The 18,678-nt window shown below is 42.2% G+C and overlaps 1 protein-coding gene across 3 annotated transcripts in view; it reads left to right on the top strand.

Annotated features, from left to right (window-relative positions):
• CDRT1 (CMT1A duplicated region transcript 1) overlaps positions 1 to 18,678 on the top strand; it is a 40,579-nt gene that overhangs the window by 7,537 nt on the left and 14,364 nt on the right. For all 3 annotated transcript variants that reach the window (XM_034989645.1, XM_034989643.1, XM_034989644.1), the window contains 5 exons: positions 1,208 to 1,317; positions 3,917 to 4,117; positions 9,850 to 9,971; positions 13,668 to 13,816; positions 14,820 to 14,962. In XM_034989645.1, coding sequence (XP_034845536.1) covers positions 1,208 to 1,317; positions 3,917 to 4,117; positions 9,850 to 9,971; positions 13,668 to 13,816; positions 14,820 to 14,962 — 725 coding nt within the window. The remainder of the gene's footprint in view (positions 1 to 1,207; positions 1,318 to 3,916; positions 4,118 to 9,849; positions 9,972 to 13,667; positions 13,817 to 14,819; positions 14,963 to 18,678) is intronic.

Raw genomic sequence — 18,678 nt, 5'->3', positions numbered from 1 at the left:
CTCCACCACGGAGCTTCTAGGCTCTCAAAACCTAGCTGATGACAAAGAGCCGAGGAATTCCAGCCCAGGCATGAGAAGCCAAGGAAGTCTTGATTAATTCAAGGCAGGATATCAGAGCTGCTTGGACATTAAAGGGGAGGCAGGTTGACAGATTCTGCGGAGGGGCTCCTGAGGTGGACATCACTACTGGGCTAAAGATCAAGAAGGAGGTTGAGCCGAGAAAAACAGGCATCCCAAGGAAGAGTTGACCGGCATGGTGAGGGCTAAGTAGGAAGGAGACTTTGAAGAGATGTTCCCAGGAGGGCTCCCAGGTCCAAACGTGATGCTGTGGTTTTCTTTGCTTTCATGATAAACTCACACTGTTTTTTGGTTTCCTGCTAGCATGGTTATCATTTCCTATTATTTGAGGGTGAAGAGTATGGCCAGAAAGAGGAGTGAAACTGAGAGGCTGGTTGAGTCATCTGTGCCAGAATTTAGTATGTCTGGCAGGCCATAGTGTCTCAGAACATGTGCCATGGAGGGAGGGAGGGACGGGAGAAGGAAGGGAGGGACTGAGGGAGGAGGAAAGAAGGAAGGAAGGGAGGAAGGAAAGAAGGAAGGAAGAAACTCTTAAAAAAGGAAGGAAAACACCCCCGTTGAGACTTGATAAAATTGATTTTTTCTCTCTGGGGCTCAGCTGTATCTCATATCTAAAACGATGAGAATACTTCGTGGGGCAAGTGATGTACTTCATGAGAAATCAAGCTTGCCTCTGTGTGCAGACTTCGAGGCACAAATGCGTAGAGTGTGTAGCTGTGATTTCACATAGGGCTTGAGTTCCCATCAATACGCTCTGTACTGTAAGGTATATGCAATGTACCCACGAAACCCCAACTTCTGCAAAATAGCCTGTGACTATTTTGTAAGCATTACCCTTTGTGAGCTCATTTTTGGAAAAGTTGAGCGATCACTGACCTCGAAGTTCGTGGAACCAGAACACACAGAAAATACAAAGAGATGGAGGACGAGTCAGGACCCTTGACTGTCCGTGGATTCTTTAGGGCCTGCTCATGGGTCCCTCCCTACCCACACCTAGTGGCAGCCATAGCCCAAAGAGGAAGACTCCTTGGGCCCTTATGTCCCTGCCCGGGAAGACCTTAGGGGGTGCATGTTTGGGGTCCGGGGTAGAGTTGCCACTGTGCTTTGACTCCAAGTGTTCCCTTGTTAGAATGACTACAACCTGTGGGCCGCATACCAGAACCAGGAAACTCAGCAGGTCCAGATGGAGGAGAGAAATGTCTTCTGTGGGACTTATAATATCCGCATTCTCTCTGACACGTAGGTATCGGGGTCAGAATCCAGGTCTTCAGGGACCCTTGAATTACCCACACTTTAGGGATCTTTAGGATTCCCATGACCCCGTTCACTTGGAAAGGCAATCCTTCCTCACCTCAAGCTCCAGCGCCCCACGAACACGAGATCCCCTTCGGAGAATAGTGCTGGATGTTGACACCATTCTCCGCAGTGGGTAGAGGACATCTCCCGTTATAATTTTGGGTATACTGATCAACAGTCTTTCACACAAGTCACATGCATGAAAGCATTCCTTTTCTTTTGAAATATTTTTATTGTTTTATTCTAATTTTAGAAGTAATATATGCTTATTGTGCAGAAGGAATCCACCAAATGCCAGAAAATGTATAGAGAAAAGCAAAGACCTCCTATAATCTTCATGTATATCAATACATGAATTAATATTCATTATATTAATATTCATGTATGTTTATATTCTAGAATTTTCTTTGCATGTATGCCTACAAATTTTATTTTATTTTATTATTTTTTAAAGATTTTATGTATTTATTTTTGAGATAGAGAGAGAGTACATGAGTACAAGCAGGGGGAGGGTCAGAGGGAGAAGCAGACTCCCCACTGAGCAGGGAGCTCGACATGGGACTCGATCCCAGGACCCCAGGATCATGACCTGAGCTGAAGGCAGACGCTTAACCAACTGAGCCACCTAGGTGCCCCTACCTACAAATTTTAAATAAAAATGGGGTTATGGGGCACCTGGGTGGCTCAGTCAGTTTAGCATCTGCCTTCGGCTCAGGTCATGATCCCAGGGTCCTAGGATCTAGTTGTATGTCAGGCTTCCTACTCAGTGGGGAGTTTGCTTCTCCCTCTCCCTCTAACCTTCTCCCTTGCTTGTGCTCTCTCTCTCTCTCACGCTCTCTCTCTCAAATAAATAAAGTCTTTAAAAATGGGGTTATGCTGTACATATTTCTGTAACCCACTCCAGCAAAGTACTGTGGGTATCTTTCCATGTTAAATATGAAGATGGTATTTATGATAAGTGCATGGTGTGATATCCCATGTATATGCCATAGAAGGACCTTCAATAATCAACTTTAATTAATTTATTTATTTTAAATTTTATTTATTAAAAAAATTTTTTTTAAAGATTTTTATTTATTTCAGAGAGCGAGCACAAGCAGGGGGAGCAGGAGAGGGAGAAGCAGGCTCCCCGCTGAGCAGGGAGCCCAAAGCCACCCCAAATCCAGGACCCTGGGATCGTGACCTGAGCCGAAGGCAGACGCTTAACCGACTGAGCCACCAGGCACCCCAAGATTTATTTATTTATTTGAGAGAGAGAATGAGCGTGAGCCCAAGTGGGAGGAGGGGCAGAAGGGGAGGGAGAAAATCCCAAACAGACTCCCCGCTGAACATGGAGTCCGTCACAATGCGGGGCTTGATCCCACAACCCTGAGATCATGACCTGAGCTGAAACCAAGAGTTGGATGCTTAACCAACTGAGCCACCCAGGTGCCCCAATAATCAACTTTCTGCCATACTTTAGGCCTAGGACTTCACTCTTTATTCATCAGGCTTTGTGGAGGCTGTCTCTCTCTATTTTATTTTTGACTGTGAATGTTAATTACAAATTACATCTTGAGCTGTCAGTAGGGCGAAGACACAGCGGACAGGGGAAAGGCAAAGGTGAGTTTTTATGGACGGCATGGTGCCCTTTAGAAGAGGTGATGGCTGATTGAACTCTACATATAACAAGGGGAATGAGGATGAAAATATCAAGAATTACTTCTCATATTCAGACATGACTACATCCCTGTTTGCTAAAATAATCCCACTTTACTCTGTGGTCCTGGAATTATTAATAATAGTGTCCCCCTTCACAATAAAAAAGTCTCATTTTGGACAATAAATGATTTGGTCATCTTGCTCATATTTTATCTACTTGCTAATAATCTTCTGATTGGAAAATTAACTTAACTTCCCCTGTTTTCCTGGACTGCAATCTCATTGAAGGCAAGATCCATATCTTAATTCATCTTTGTATTTCCCATGGTACCTGTTAGCACAGGACTTTGAACCTAATATATACTCATTGGCTATTGGTTAAGAGAGAAAAAAAAGAAAGAAACAGTGGGATATGCAGTTGGTATAGGGCTTCCCAGCTGTGTTCCTCTGAGATTTTCCACAAAAAAAGATTTCTGTGGTCAAATAAGTTTGGGAAATGATGCCTATTCCGTCCTCTCTTGGGGATTTATCATAAAGAAAGATTCTTTCTTTCTTTCTTTCTTTCTTTCTTTCTTTCTTTCTTTCTTTCTTTCTTTCTTTCTTTCTTTCTTTCTTCCTTCCTTCCTTCCTTCCTTCCTTCCTTCCTTCCTTCCTTCCTTCCTTCCTTCCTTCCTTCCTTCCTTCCTTCCTTTCTTTCTTTCTTTCATTCATGGTTTTGCCTGTTGTCTTTAGGTTTTAACCTGAAATGACTTTTTGGTATGGTGTAAGGTAGGGGTCCACCAGGGATGTGCCATCTGCTTCCCATATACCATTGCTGCAGGTGACAGCCATCATATTAAGAGAGTTCTGGTAGGACACTAACTCTTCTTTCATGGATCATCTTTTTCCCCCGGCAACTCAGGTGGGATCGAAACAGAGTCATTCACTATTCTGGGGGAGATTTGGTTGCAGTGTCATCCAACCGGAAGATCCAGCTTCTAGATGTCATACAAGTAAAGGAGTTACCCATTGCGTTCCGAGGCCATGCTGGGAGTGTCCGCGCCCTCTTCTTGTGTGAGGAGGAGAACTTTCTACTGAGCGGGAGTTACGACCTGAGTATCAGGTAAATCGTCCAAGGGAGTTGCGGTCTACCCTACCCAAGGCCTAAAGTCAGCTTGTGCAAGAAGCATGCATGCTTTTTCCTTTTAGTATTTATTGAAAAGTTATCCTAAATGATACTGACTTCTTGAATAACCCATAAAATTTTTTTCTTTATTTGACAAGGTAAAAACCAATAATTTGTATATTGTTTAAACTTTGAATGAGACTGATTTATAATGATTATCAGATCTGTTTTCTAGATGAAGGCTGTGAATCGGAAAGTATCTTTTTTAGCACTCTTAGATGGTGGCATAATTTATATTTCTTTTTATAGATTCCTCAGGGAAAAGTGGTTGTCTGTGGGTATGAAATGTGGTAGAGAAGCAAAATAGTGTTTAAAAATGTATATATACATACACACATATTTTTAAACAATATAATAAACAGCGATGTACTATTACTCAGGCCAAGAAATAGATTGTTACCATTCCCCAAATCCCCTTCTTTCTCCCTCCCAAGCAGAGGTAATGTTATCCTAAATTTTATACTAATTATTCCCTTGTATTTCTTTATAGTTTTGCTGCCTATTTATAGATCTCTAAATATATTGATAGCTTTTGTCTATTTTTAAACTTAATGTAAATAGAGTTGCATTTAAAAAATTCATCTGTACTTGATTCTTGCACTGAACCATGATTTTGAGATTTATGCATAAGATGTAGGTAGCAGTAATTAATTTATTTTCATTGAGACATAGTCTTTTATTGGGTGACTATATTATAACTCATTTCATCTTTTGTTGACGGATGGTTGCATTATTTCCTGTTTTTTATTCTTTCAAAGAACAAACATCTTCTGCTCCAGATGTTCTTGGATGTGTCTCCTGGTACCTATGTGCATGAGTTTTTAAAAAAATTTTTTCTGGGGCACCTGGCTAGCTCAGTGGTAGAGCATGAGACTCTTGATCTTGGAGTTGTGAGTTCAAGCCCCATGTTGGCTGTAGAGATTACTTAGAAAATTAGTAAAAAAAAAATTTTTTTTATTAAGATATAATTGACATACAACATATTAGTTTTAGGTATATGATATAATGATTTGATATATGTATATATTGGAAAATGATTACCACAGTAAGATTACTTATATCCATCACTACTCATAGTTACATATTTTTTTCTTGTGATGAGACCTTTTCAGATCTACTCTCTTAGCAACTTTCAAATGTATGATGCAGTATTGTTAGCCATGGTGCATGAGTTTTTCTTAAGGTTTATTCTTTGTAGTGAAATTTCCAGGTAGGAGTACTAAATTGTTTTTTTTTTTTTTAAAGATTTTATTTATTTATTTGACAGAGAGAGAGACAGCGAGAGCAGGAACACAAGCAGGGGGAGTGGGAGAGGGAGAAGCAGGCTTTCTGCCGAGCAGGGACCCCGATGTGGGACTCGATCCCAGGACCCTGGGATCATGACCTGAGCCGAAGGCAGACGCTTAATGACTGAGCCACCCAGGCGCCCCTAAATTGTTTTTTAAAAGTTGTATTAAGTTACACTCTCATAAGCAGGGTATGAGAAGATCCCTTTTATAAATCCCCACTAATACTTATTAGTAAATCTTTAAGACTGACAATATTAAGTGCCAATCTGATGGGTATTAAATAAATCCTTATTGTGGTTTTAATTTTTACTTCTTTGATTACTAATGAGATTGAGCATATTCTCATATGTGTGTATTAAGGTTTCCAGAGAAACAGAACCAGTGAGATGTGTGTATATATATGTGTATATATATATGTATATATATATATATATATATAGCAAGAGATCTATTATAATGAATTGGCTCACATGATGATGGAGACTGGAAAAGTTTCAAATCTGCAGTATGGGCCAGCAGGCTGGAGAACTAGGAGAGCTGGGGGTAGACATAAGTCTGCAGGTGATTTGCTGGAGAGGTTGGTCTTTTTGTTCTGTTTAGGACTTCAGTTGATTGGATGAGGCCCATCCACATTATGAAGGGCAATCTGCTTTACTCGATGCCCATTGGTTTATTTTTTTATTTTTTTATTATGTTATGTTAATCACCATACATTACATCATTAGTTTTTGATGTAGTGTTCCATGATTCATTATTTGCATATAACACCCAGTCCTCCATGCAGAACGTGCCCTCCTCAATACCCATCACCAGGCTAACCCATCCTCCCACCCCCCTCCCCTCTAGAACCCTCAGTTTGTTTTTCAGAGTCCATTGTCTCTCATGGTTCCTCTCCCCCTCCGATTTCCCCCCCCTTCATTCTTCCCCTCCTGCTATCTTCTTCTTCTTCTTCTTCTTTTTTTTTTTTTTTACATATAATGTATTCTTTGTTTCAGAGGTACAGATCTGTGATTCAACAGTCTTGCACAATTCACAGCGCTCACCAGAGCACATACCCTCCCCAATGTCTATCACCCAGCCGCCCTATCCCTCCCACCCCCCCACCACTCCAGCAACCCTCAGTTTGTTTCCTGAGACTAAGAATTCCTCATATCAGGGGGCGCCTGGGTGGCTCAGTCGGTTAAGCGACTGCCTTCGGCTCAGGTCATGATCCTGAAGTCCTGGGATCAAGCCCTGCGTCGGGCTCCCCGCGGGGAGTCTGCTTCTCTCTCTCCCTCTGCCTGCCTCTCTGCCTACTTGTGCTCTCTATCTGTCAAATAAATAAATAAAATCTTTAAAAAAAAAAAAAGAATTCCTCATATCAGTGAGGTCATATGATACATGTCTTTATCTGATTGACTTATTTCGCTCAGCATAACACCCTCCAGTTCCATCCATGTCGTTGCAAATGGCAAGATTTTATTCCTTTTGATGGCTGCATAATATTCCGTTGTATGTATATACCACATCTTCTTTATCCATTCATCTGTCAATCGACGCCCATTGGTTTAAATGTTGATCTTGTCCCAAACCACCCTCCAAGTTGACACATAAAATTAACCATCACAATATGTTTTAGACCCATTTGTGCTTCTTCTATGAAATTCCTGTTCAGTTTTTGTTGTGGTTTGGCCTATTTTTCTGTTAATTTATTTATCCTTATTGATTCGTCAGAGTTGTTTATACTTTTTGGATACTAATTCTTTGTTTATTTTTGTGTTGCAAATTTCTTCTTCCAATTTAAGACTCCTCTTTTCACTGTGGTGTCTTTATTTTTCTTTTTTTAAAATTTATTTATTTATTTATTTGACAGAGAGAGAGACAGCAAGAGAGGGAACACAAGCAGGGGAAGTGGGAGAGGGAGAAGCAGGCTTCCCGCCGAGCAGGGAGCCCGATGGGGGGCCCGATCCCAGGACCCCGGGATCATGACCTGAGCTGGAGACAGACGCTTAACGACTGAGCCACCCAGGCACCCGACTGTGGTGTCTTTTGATGAACAGAAATCCTTAACTTTAAGTCAGTTGACTTCATGGATTTAACACGTTTAAGAAATCCCTCCCTTTGGTAAAGTCATGAAGATATTCTCCCGAAGTATCTTTTTTTGTTTTTTGTTTTTTGTTTTTTTTTTTAAAGATTTTATTTATTTATTTGAGACAGAGAGAATGAGAGACAGAGAGCATGAGAGGGAGGAGGGTCAGAGGGAGAAGCAGATTCCCTGCCGAGCAGGGAGCCCAATGCGGGACTCGATCCCGGGACTCCAGGATCATGACCTGAGCCGAAGGCAGTCGCTTAACCAACTGAGCCACCCAGGTGCCCCTGAAGTATCTTTTTTAAAAATTTTTTAAAATTTAAACTTTTTTTATTTTTAAAGATTTTATTTATTTATTTGAGAGAGAGAATGAGTAGGGGGAGGGGCAGAGGGGGACGGGGAAGCAGACTCCCCCAATTCGGGACTTGATCCCAGGACCCTGAGATCATGACCTGAGCCGAAGGCAGATACTTAACCAACTGAGCCACCCAGGCGCCCAGTATCTTATCTTTATTTATATTTTTAAATTGATTATTGCTGGTATAGAGAAATGGTACTGATTTTTATAGATTGTTCTTGTATTTAGCAACCTTGCTAACTTCTCTTATCAGTTTTAAAAGTATATGTGCTGATTTGGTTTTTCTATGTAGATGATCTTTCAACCAGAAATAATGATAATAATTATCTTCTTTTCTAATGCTTATATACTACTTTTTCTTTTTCTTTCTTTCTGACTTTGCCTAGGCCTTCCAGTTAAGCAGAAGTAGTGAGAGCAGGCATCTTGTTATCCTTTTTGAAGGGAGTATATATATATTTTTTTCACTAAGTATAATGCTTGCTGTTCTGACTTTTTGTTTATAAGTTTGTGAAATCAAGGAAGTTCCTTCTATTCCTATTTTTCTTTTTCTTTTTTAAAAAAGCTTATTTATTTATTTAAGTAATCTCTACACCCAATGCGGGGCTTGAACTCTCGACCCTAAGATCAAGAGTCTCATGCTCTTCTGACATAGCCGGCCAGGCATCCCTGTTCCTATTTTTCTAAGAGTGTTTATCAAATATCTTTTCTACATAACTTAAGAAAAACAACCTGATCACATGGTCAGCCGTGTTGCTAGAAACAGAAATTCAAAGCATGCTTTTTCCCAGATCACTGGGATATCTTTAAATGAACTGTGGGTTCATAGTAGGCCCTGAAAAACAGCTAAAGCCACAGGACCTTTGGGAATATTAGAAGGAAAAGCATAGCACATTCAAAGAAAAACAAAAGACACATTTATTAATCATTTATTATGTACCAAGTCTCATAATAACTCTATGAGGTAACTACCATTATTATCCCCAAATTACACATGAGGAAACTGGGATACAGAGTGGTTCATTAACTTATCCAAGATCATACAGCTAGTAAGTGATGGACCTGCAATTGTACCTCAGGCCACCTGGCTCTATCTATCTATCTTAGATACCCACTATTTTAATATTACACTTTGTCCCATCGCAAAAGCAAACTGGCTGAAGTGGAAGTCTGTATCAGTGATAGTTGAGAGACCTCTGGCAAATTTGCTTATTAAAAAATGGTGTGACTCATACATGTTCCCATGTATTTCTTAGATATGTCTTAGAAATACACATAAAATATTTTGGATCTAAGTGACTGAATGGTTCTATTGTTCTTGTTTGAAGATCAGCTCTACCATTGAATCAGTGCCATGGATTTTAAGCCTGGTGGTGATTCTAGAAACTTCCACCTAATACCAACCAACATTTATTAAGCATTTTCTACATGTTGAACATCGTTCCAGGGTTACATGAATTAATGCAGGGTTTCTCAATTTGGGACTGTAAAGTACTTTGTGTGAAGGGTGTCCTGTGCGTTGGAGGATGTTTAGCAGTATCCTGGGACTCTACACACTAGAGACCAGTAGCATCTGTCTCCCCACTTGAGACAACCAAAAATGTCTCCAGACATTGCCGAATGTCCCCTAGGGGTGGAAATCACTCCTGGTTGACGGTCATTGCATTTGTGTATTTAATTCTTTACAAAAACCCTATGAGGTGTAACTATTATTGTTATCATTTCTATTCTACCATTGAGGAAATGAAGCTTACACAGAAATTAAGTAACTTCCCCAAAGTTGCACCTAATAGGTGCTGCAACTGGGATTCAAATCCAGGCCTCTGACTCTAAGCTTGACCATGAAACTTTGCCGCCTTCCAACAACCTGTTGATCTAAGGGAAGTTGTATAGAGTATGATCCCTTTGGGTCCTCAGAAAAATCTCAAAAACATTTTTTTTGGCCTGATTCCTGCAGATCCTGGGATCTGAAAAGTGGGGCTTGTATACGAATCTTCAATGGCCACCAGGGGACAGTCACTTGCATGGATTTATATAAGAACAGGCTCGTATCTGGAGCAAGAGATTGCCAGGTGAAAGGTGAGAAAGAAATGCCTTAAACTTTCTCAGAAGTTTCCCAAATCCATGAATTGTCAAAATACTGTTTTGCTTATTTCTGTAGGAAGACATTCTTTCATCCATTCATCCATTCATTCATCCATCCATCCATCCATATATCTATTGATCCATTCATGTAACAGTTATTTGTGGAATACCTACAATACGCTAGACACTGTGCTAGGTGCTAAGGAAAAAAACAGATATGAGATGGCCCTTTCAATATGGCTTTTTATCTCCTCAAGAGGCTCGTAATCTTTTAATGGAGATAGATACATAAATATATAATGGAGGATATAATAAATATATGAATAATAATGGCTGCCATTTATTGAGTACTACTTTTGTGACTGACATAGGTACCTTACGCATATTATTTATTAATTTAACCCTCACAAGAAGCCTATGGTGTGGATGCAGATGAGAAATCCAAAACTGAGAGAGAAAAACACCTTGCCCCAAATCAGAACAGCTGAGTGGTGGAGTGGGGATTTAAACCCAGGGCTGTCTGACTCTAAATCATGTGCTCCTACCCAACATGTGGAATTCTTTTTTTTTTTTTTTTAAGATTTTAGTTTATTAGAGAGAGAGAAAGCATGAGCAGGGGGAGGGGCAGAGAGAGAGGGAGAGGGACAAGCAGACTCCTTGCTGAGTGTGGACCCTGACAGGGGCTCAATCCCAGGACCCTGATATCATGACCTGAGCCAAAGTCAGACACTTAACTGACTGAGCCACCCAAGCATCCCACATGTGGAATTCTAGGGGACCAGGGAAACAAGAGTAACAGGGAAAGTACCACAGAGAGGGTGCTCTTTGAGTGTGTTCTTTTTTTTTTTTTTAAAGATTTTATTTATTTATTCATGAGAGACAGAGAGAGAGAGAGGCAGAGGGAGAAGCAGGCTCCCAAGGAGCAGGGAGCCCGATGCGGGACTCGATCCCAGGACCCTGAGATCATGACCTGAGCCGAAGGCAGACGCTCAACCATCTGAGCCACGCAGGCGCCCCTTGAGTTCTCTTTTGATCATATTTAAAGTTCATTTTTGGGACGCCTGGGTGGCTCAGTCGTTAAGCGTCTGCCTTCGGCTCAGGTCATGATCCCAGAGTCCTGGGATTGAGCCCTGCATCGGGCTCCCTGCTCGGCGGGGAGTCTGCTTCTCCCTCTGACCCTCCCGACCCTCCCCCTCTCATGTGCTCTCTCTCTGTCTCTCTCTCTCAAATAAATAAATAAAATCTTTAAAAAAAAAAAAAAAGAAATTTTCTTGTCTGTGATCTAAAGGAGATGTGACTATGGAAGAATGGTCAGAAATATGCAACGTTGCTGGCTTTGAAGGTGGAGGAAGGGGGTCATGAGCCGAGGAACATGGGTGGCCCTTAGAAGGTGGAACAGGCAAGGAAATGGATCCCTCCAGCCCCAGAATCTCCATAAAGGAACACAACTCTGCTGACACCTTGATTTTAGCCTTGCGAGGTGCTCATGCCAGATAATATATTTGTGTGGCAATTTGTTACAGTGGCAATAAAAAGCTAATACATCGGGTATGGGATTCCTGAGGACAGCCAGGGGAAGATTGCAGGAGGCAGATGCAGGTGTGAGTTTACATGTGAGTTTACCATATAACAGGTTTGGGGCTCCAGATACATCAATTTGGTGGTTATCAATTATAATGAAAGGTGGAAGCTCCAGGTGTGGATGAGATTTCCCCTGCAAAGCATGAGGAGAGAGTCAAAAGATAAGAGAAGCAAGGGACCCAGGGAACCACAGCCTGTTAGGGGTAGGCGGAGGAAAAAGGTGAGGGAAAGCAAGAATGGAGTGTTGTTCCATATGCAAATCCTCAGACCTGCTTAAGAAACCTTGCTCCCTACTTCTTTGCCCTCTCTGACCTGACTGAAAGTCTCTTTGCCATGACTGCTTTGAGGAGGAGAGCAGAAAGGAGGAAAGGATGAGGGTTTGGAGCTTGCAGGGCCAATGGCAGGGCAAGAGCTAGGGCAAGGGGAGGTAGGCTCTCATCTCAGGTGTAAAACTTAATGGGGCACCCAAAACTCCTAGTAATCAAGATACATATATATTTTTTAAAGATTTTATTTATTTATTTGAGAGAGAGAGCATGAGTGGGGAGAGGGGCAGATGGAGAAGCGGGCTCCCCGCTGAGCAGGGAGCCGGATGGGGGGGCTCCATCCCAGGACCATGGGATCATGACCTGAGCTGAAGGCAGACGCTTAACTGACTGAGCCACCTGGGCGCCTCTCAAGATACACATTTTAAAGCAATATTTAAAAGGTCAAAATTAATTCACAAAATACACAACGAAAAAAATTTCAAAAGATCTCTCTCTTTACCCAAAACCTAGCCCCAGCCCCCAGCCTGCCTGCTTCCCCTGGGCGCCTCCCACCTGCCTCGATTACCAATAGAAGGAAGAAGAGACAGTTAAGAGACCTGAAATGTAACCCCCAACTTGTTAAATTTTTTTTTTTGAAGATTTTATTCATTTATTTGAGAGAGAGACAGAGAGAACACAAGCAGGGGGAGAGGCAGACAAAGAGGGACAAGCAGACTCTCCATTGAGCAGGGAGCCCAACATGGGGCTCGATCCCAGGACCCTGAGACCACTGCTTGAGCGGAAGTCAGACGCTCTACCTACTGAGCCAGCCAGGTGCCCCTCAGCTTCCTCCTTTCTAATCAGATTAAAGGGCCAATGTATGTATAAAAAATACACGAAGAAAAGCATACTTACATAGTTAGGGTTAATCTAGTGTATGTGGTTAAGAGCATGGCTTCTGGATCCAGACTCCCTGGGTTCGAATCCCGGCTCAATCTGCTTACCATCTGCGTGATCTTGAGCAGGTTACTGGACTTCTCTATCCCTGTTTCCTCATCTGTGTAGTGGGGAATAATGATAGCAACTGTCTTGTGAAGATGAGTTAATATATGTCAAGCACTCTCGATGGTGTCCGGCTCATTGTGCGTGCTATATGTAAGTATCAGGTGTGGTTATTATTTTGTCTTAGGTTATACATTCTGTTGCCTGAGAGGTACTTTGGGGCCGACGAGGCTGACTTTAATGGTCTCATCCCCGAATTTGTGGTGCCTCCTTTCAGTTTTCTCCTTTAAGCTCTGTGCTCCCACCTATCCACCTACGTTCATATCTTCCCAACCCTTACAGTGTGCTAGGCAGTTGCCCTAGCATCATCTATGTGGAAGCAGCATTAAGCCTGCCCCCAGCTCTGGCAATCTGTCAGTTAGTAAAATCCAAAAGTCAGATTCAGAGATATTTTAAAATGTAAATAAGGATAGACAGCTTTCGTTTCTTTTGGAGATAGAAGAGGTGAGTCAGGAGAATAGTGTCTGGAAAGAATGAGGCCATGGAACACATGCCATGATTTTCTTGAAATCCACTCAAGAGCAAGTATTTTGCAGGCTCAAGAAGGAAGCTTATTAGAGATGAGCTGGCTAGCACTTGGACCCCAACACTAAGTTCTAGGGTTAGAGCCAAGGTCTATGGTTGGTGGCTCTCCCGGGGGCCCATGGTCAGGAGCTCAGAGCTGTTGGCAAGCCTCCAGGGGTGCTGGGCCAGTGACGGCCTTCTAGGGTCTGACTTGATGGGCTTGGCTTCTGTGATGGAGTATAGAACTCCACCGTAACTTGCCTTCACGCCTCTTCTCTTCCCCCCTCCCTTTCAGAGTGGGATATAGAGACAGGGAAGTGTCTGAAGACATTTAAACACAAAGACCCTATCTTGGCCACCAGGATCAATGACACCTACATCGTGAGCAGCTGTGAGCGGGGGTTAGTCAAAGTGTGGCACATTGTCATGGCCCAGTTGGTAAAGGTGAGAGGGTGGTGGGCTGTTGGGGGAACGGGGCCCTGGTGGTGATGGACTTACGGTCTCCCCCGTGGAGCTCCCCAGACCACCCTAAAGCTACCAACCTCTGGTCACCAAAAGGATGGTCCTGAAGAGCTGATGGGGAAGCCCCTCCTCGCTTCCCCCAAAAAAGGGCCATTCAGAGTCAGTGGAGGGTCAGGGATCATGTGACCCACATTGTCAAGGAGGTGGTGGTAGAAGGCTACATTCTGACTCAGCATGATATATGGGCTCAGGGTCTTTTAACAGCTGCAGAAGTAAAGTGACTTTTCCTTTTCCAGAATATTTTACCCTGACTCTTGCCTGGGGTAAGGGAATGGAAAAAGTCACAGTGGTTTTTCTACTTAACTCTCTGATGAAAACAGAACATCCTCTGTCTTGAAAGTGATTGAATGTTCACATGAAAAAATGTTGCTGGATTTGAAATCCCCTGGCCCTAGTGGGCAGTGGTGAGATACATTTGTGCCGGGAGCATGGGGACAAAGTGAGAAGCTGCTGGCCTGGCTGGTGGATTGTTTCCCATCAATCTAGTCACCATGGTCTGACCAGCAGTTAAAGGTACAGTGATGGCCCAGGTGTCCTCTGGTCTTGGCAAGGAGCTGGGGATGGAATGCCTGCCCCTACGCCTTGTGGCAGCAGAGGATGGTGAATTCTGGCCCTCCCTGTACTCCAGGAAGATGAGGCGTGCCCCAGCCACAGACCCACCAGGAGCAAGTCCTCCCCCTGACCACATTCTTCCTTCACTGGGGAGAGAGAGGGAGAGAGCTCTGGAGAGAGGGTGGCATGAACACCACTGGCCTTCTTAGAACAAAAGTAAAGTCGGCTCAGGTAAATACCAAGTTAGTGGTGTCATGGGTTGGCGGAGTGCGGCTTTGCAGTTCATCTAAAGAAGCCTCCAGCTTCGGAGTCCTTGGAGGACTCACAATCTGTCTTGAAGATGGGGTAAAAACAGAGCCATTTTCTCTTGCAGACTCTCAGTGGCCACGAGGGAGCCGTGAAGTGTCTGTGCTTTGACCAGTGGCATCTCCTCTCAGGAAGTACTGATGGCCTGGTCATGGCCTGGAGCATGGTGGGAAAGTATGAGAGGTGCCTCATGGCCTACAAGCATCCAAAGTAGGTGCAGGAAAGCCCTGATTGATGAATGTAGCGCTCTCTTCTTTTCCCTCATTGCCTAGCCTTTGGTTTTTGGCAGATCAGTCCCTTCCGCTCTTCTGACCTTTTGTCCCCTCTACCTGTTCCCCAACCCCACCCCATTTGGCCATTCCCTCTCCCAATGTCACTTATTTCTCTTAAGAAATAACAGTCCATGGGGTGCCTGGGTGGCTCAGTCGTTAAGCGTCTACCTTTGGCTCAGGTCATGATCCCAGAGTCCTGGGATCGAGCCCCGCATCGGGCTCCCTGCTTGGCAGGAAGCCTGCTTCTCCCTCTCTCACTTCCCCTGCTTGTGTTCCCTCTCTCACTGTGTCTCTCTCTGTCAAATAAATAAAATCTTAAAAAAAAAAAAAAAGAAATAACAGTCCATGATGTGGATTTTGAGAAGTTATTGAAATGTTATGCTTACGACACACCTGATACATTTATATCTGTTGTCTACCAACCTTAGGAATATTGGCAGAACTGTCCCAAGTAATGCCAGGTCCAGTAAACTTAAAATACTTGGAGTTGGTCTTTACGCCAGGAGGCTTGTGTTCACAAAAGCTTAAAATCATCAAGTGCCAAAAGTTTAAAAATAACTTAAGGGCTTAAAGAAGGGGCTTTCTTACAAGTCTGCTGGCTACATTCTCTTCCAGGACAGCAAATGGATCTCATTTTATAATTCCAATCCTGATTTAGGGGTGGTGATGCTTGAGAGCCAATTGAGAAGTAGCCTGAGGTCACATCTGAGCTTACTTGGAAGGGATATTGTGGCCAGTTAATGGTTTTTCCATGGCCATGGGTTTTATAGGCTGCTCTGGGTCACTCTTGTACTACGTGAATAATGCTTCTTCCCCTAAGAGCGCTATAAAAAACTCTAGGAAAACAAAATGCTATCCTAATTGATTAAAAGAGTAAATGGATCTTCTAAGGGGTCTTTTGGGGATAGTTATTTAGTAAAATATGGCCCAGATTTCCTCATATCTTCATAGGAACCTCTTGAGCACACACTGACTTTGTGGGAGGTAGAAGAGGATTTGGGTTACATATGTGTATGTTTATTCATTGTGGTGTGTGACTGCATTATTATTGGTGCTGGGCAAGGCTTCTGTTTGGTGCTTTATCCAACCCTTATGTGATTATCAGTAAGCTTCTTAGCATGTCATCTGGATTCTCAAACTCAAAAAAGTGAAACTTTATGATATCACCTGAAAATTGTAGCCTTCTAAGCATGATTCTGTAGGACTTAGTTTAGATATTGGACAATAATCTGTTCCCAGCAAACCTAGCAGTTTGGTTGCCATTCTGTCAACCCAGGAGCCTCCTTCTCCATCTCAGCAATGAGACCTTCTCAGACCATTCTCATTGCTACTGACTGATGGCCCCACCATCTCATTCACATTGGTTCTTGATCCCTTCACAGTTACAGCAAATCCATAGACATGTGGAGGACATGTCGATGTTCTTGTTTGTAGGCCCCTCCTCTACTCATCTGTAGTAGTGGTGTGCACATGGAAGTGCTCAATAAATATTTCTACTTGATTGGTAATGAGGACCAACTTGCAGATTGCCTTTCTGGAGAGTTCTAATGATGGGGCAGCTACCCATCTTTTGAATATGTTGTATGTGAAAAAACAGGTATCATGGCTGTCTGTCCTTCGGTGGAAGAAGGACTGAAGAAAGGGGTCTTCCTTCTGTCCTCTTGATCTGAAATTTTTTTACCCCAAATTAAGATTCTTCATATAGTGTGGGAGAGAATATGATGGATGAACTTATAGGATACAAAATAGGGCTGAAAAGAATGATGATCCTTGAAAAAGTTTCTGTACTCTGTAGTTTTTTTTTTAAATTTTAGCCTTTAGTGACTTTTCCACCAGTAGTATTAAGATAATATTAAGATAATATTTTAAAAATTCATATGATATAAAATTCACCATTTTATAGTGTGCAATTCAATGGTTTCAGTTATATTCATAATGTTGTGCAAACATCACCACTATCTAATTACAGAACATTTCTGTCAATCAATAGTAATATCCTCTGTTTCATTTCTGATTTCAGTAATTTCTGTTTTCTCTCTTATTTTCTTATTTAGACTAAGTAAATATTTGTCAGTTGTTTAGCTAAGGGTTTGCTGATTTTTTCAAAGAACCAATTTTTGTTTTCATTGACTTTTCTCTATAGTTTCTGAATTCTCTATTTCATGGATTTCTTTTTTTTTTTTTTTTAAGATTTTATTTATTTATTTGACAGAGAGAATGAGAGAGAGAGCACATGAGAGGGGGGAGGGTCAGAGGGAGAAGCAGACTCCCTGCCGAGCAGGGAGCCCGATGCGGGACTCGATCCCGGGACTCCAGGATCATGACCTGAGCCGAAGGCAGTCGCTTAACCAACTGAGCCACCCAGGCGCCCCTATTTCATGGATTTCTGCTCCAAGCTTTATTTTCCTTTCTTCTCCTTGGTTTGAATTTAGTTTGACATTCTTTTTCTAGTTTCTTAAGGTGAAAGGCTAGGTTACTGGTTGGAGAAATGTAAGCATCTACTACTATAAATTTTCCTCTGAGTCCTGCTTTAGCTGCACCCTTAAAGCTGTGATATGTTGTATTTTTATTTTTATTCATCTGAAAGTATTTTCTAATTTTCTTTCAGAATTATTCTTTGACTAAGTGGTTATTTAAGAGCATGTTTAATTTCTACGTATTTATGATTTTTCCAAATTTCCTTCTGTTATTCATTTCTAATTTAATTCCATTGAGGTTGGAGAGCATACTTTGTATGATTGCAGTCTTTCAAAATTTATTGAGACTTGCTTTCTGGCCTAACTTGAAGCCTGTCCTGGAGACTGTTTCATGTGCTCTTCAGATTGATGTGTATTCTGCTGTTATTTGGGGGAAATGTTCTATACATGCCTGTTAGATCTAGTTAGTTTATGATGTTAGTTCGTGTCTTTTGTTTTCCTTGCTGATCTTCTGTCTAGTTGTTCTATCATTTAAAGTGTGGTATTGGGGCACCTGGGTGGCTCAGTCGTTAAGCATCTGCCTTCGGCTCAGGTCATGACCCTGCATTGGGCTCCCTGCTCAGTGGGAAGCCTGCTTCTCCCTCTCCCACTCCTCTTGCTTGTGTTCCCTCTCTCGCTGTTTCTCTGTCTGTCAAATAAATAAATAAATAAATAAAAATCTTTAAAAAATAAAGTGGGGTATTAAAGTCTCCATCTCTGATTATTGAGTTGTCTGTTTCTCCCTTTAATTCTGTGAGTTTTGCCTCAGGTATTTAGGGGCTCTGTTGTCAGGTGTATACATGTTTATAATTGTTATATCTTTTTGATGAAGTGGCCCTTTTATCATCATATAATTTTTTTGGTCTCTACTAACAAGTGTGTCTAAAATTTTGTCTAAATTTTGTCTCTACTTTGTGCTTTGTTTTGGTATTTTCCCCATTCTTTTGCTTTCAACCTATTTGTAGTTTTGAATCTAAAGTGAGTCTCTTGGGGCACCTGGGTGGCTCAGTCGTTGGGCGTCTGGCTTCGGCTCAGGTCATGATCCCAGGGTCCTGGGATTGAGCCCTGCATTGGGCTCCCTGCTCTGCAGGAAGCCTGCTTCTCCCTCTCCCCCTGCTTGTGTTCCTTCTCTCGCTGTGTCTCTGTCTGTCAAATAAATAAATAAATAAATAAATAAATAAATAAATAAATAAATAAA

The sequence above is a fragment of the Mirounga leonina genome, unplaced genomic scaffold (assembly GCF_011800145.1).
Source record: "Mirounga leonina isolate KUSES-001 unplaced genomic scaffold, KU_Mleo_1.0 Mir_488, whole genome shotgun sequence".
Taxonomy (NCBI): Eukaryota; Metazoa; Chordata; class Mammalia; order Carnivora; family Phocidae; genus Mirounga; species Mirounga leonina.
This window is presented reverse-complemented; position numbering and strand designations above follow the sequence as displayed.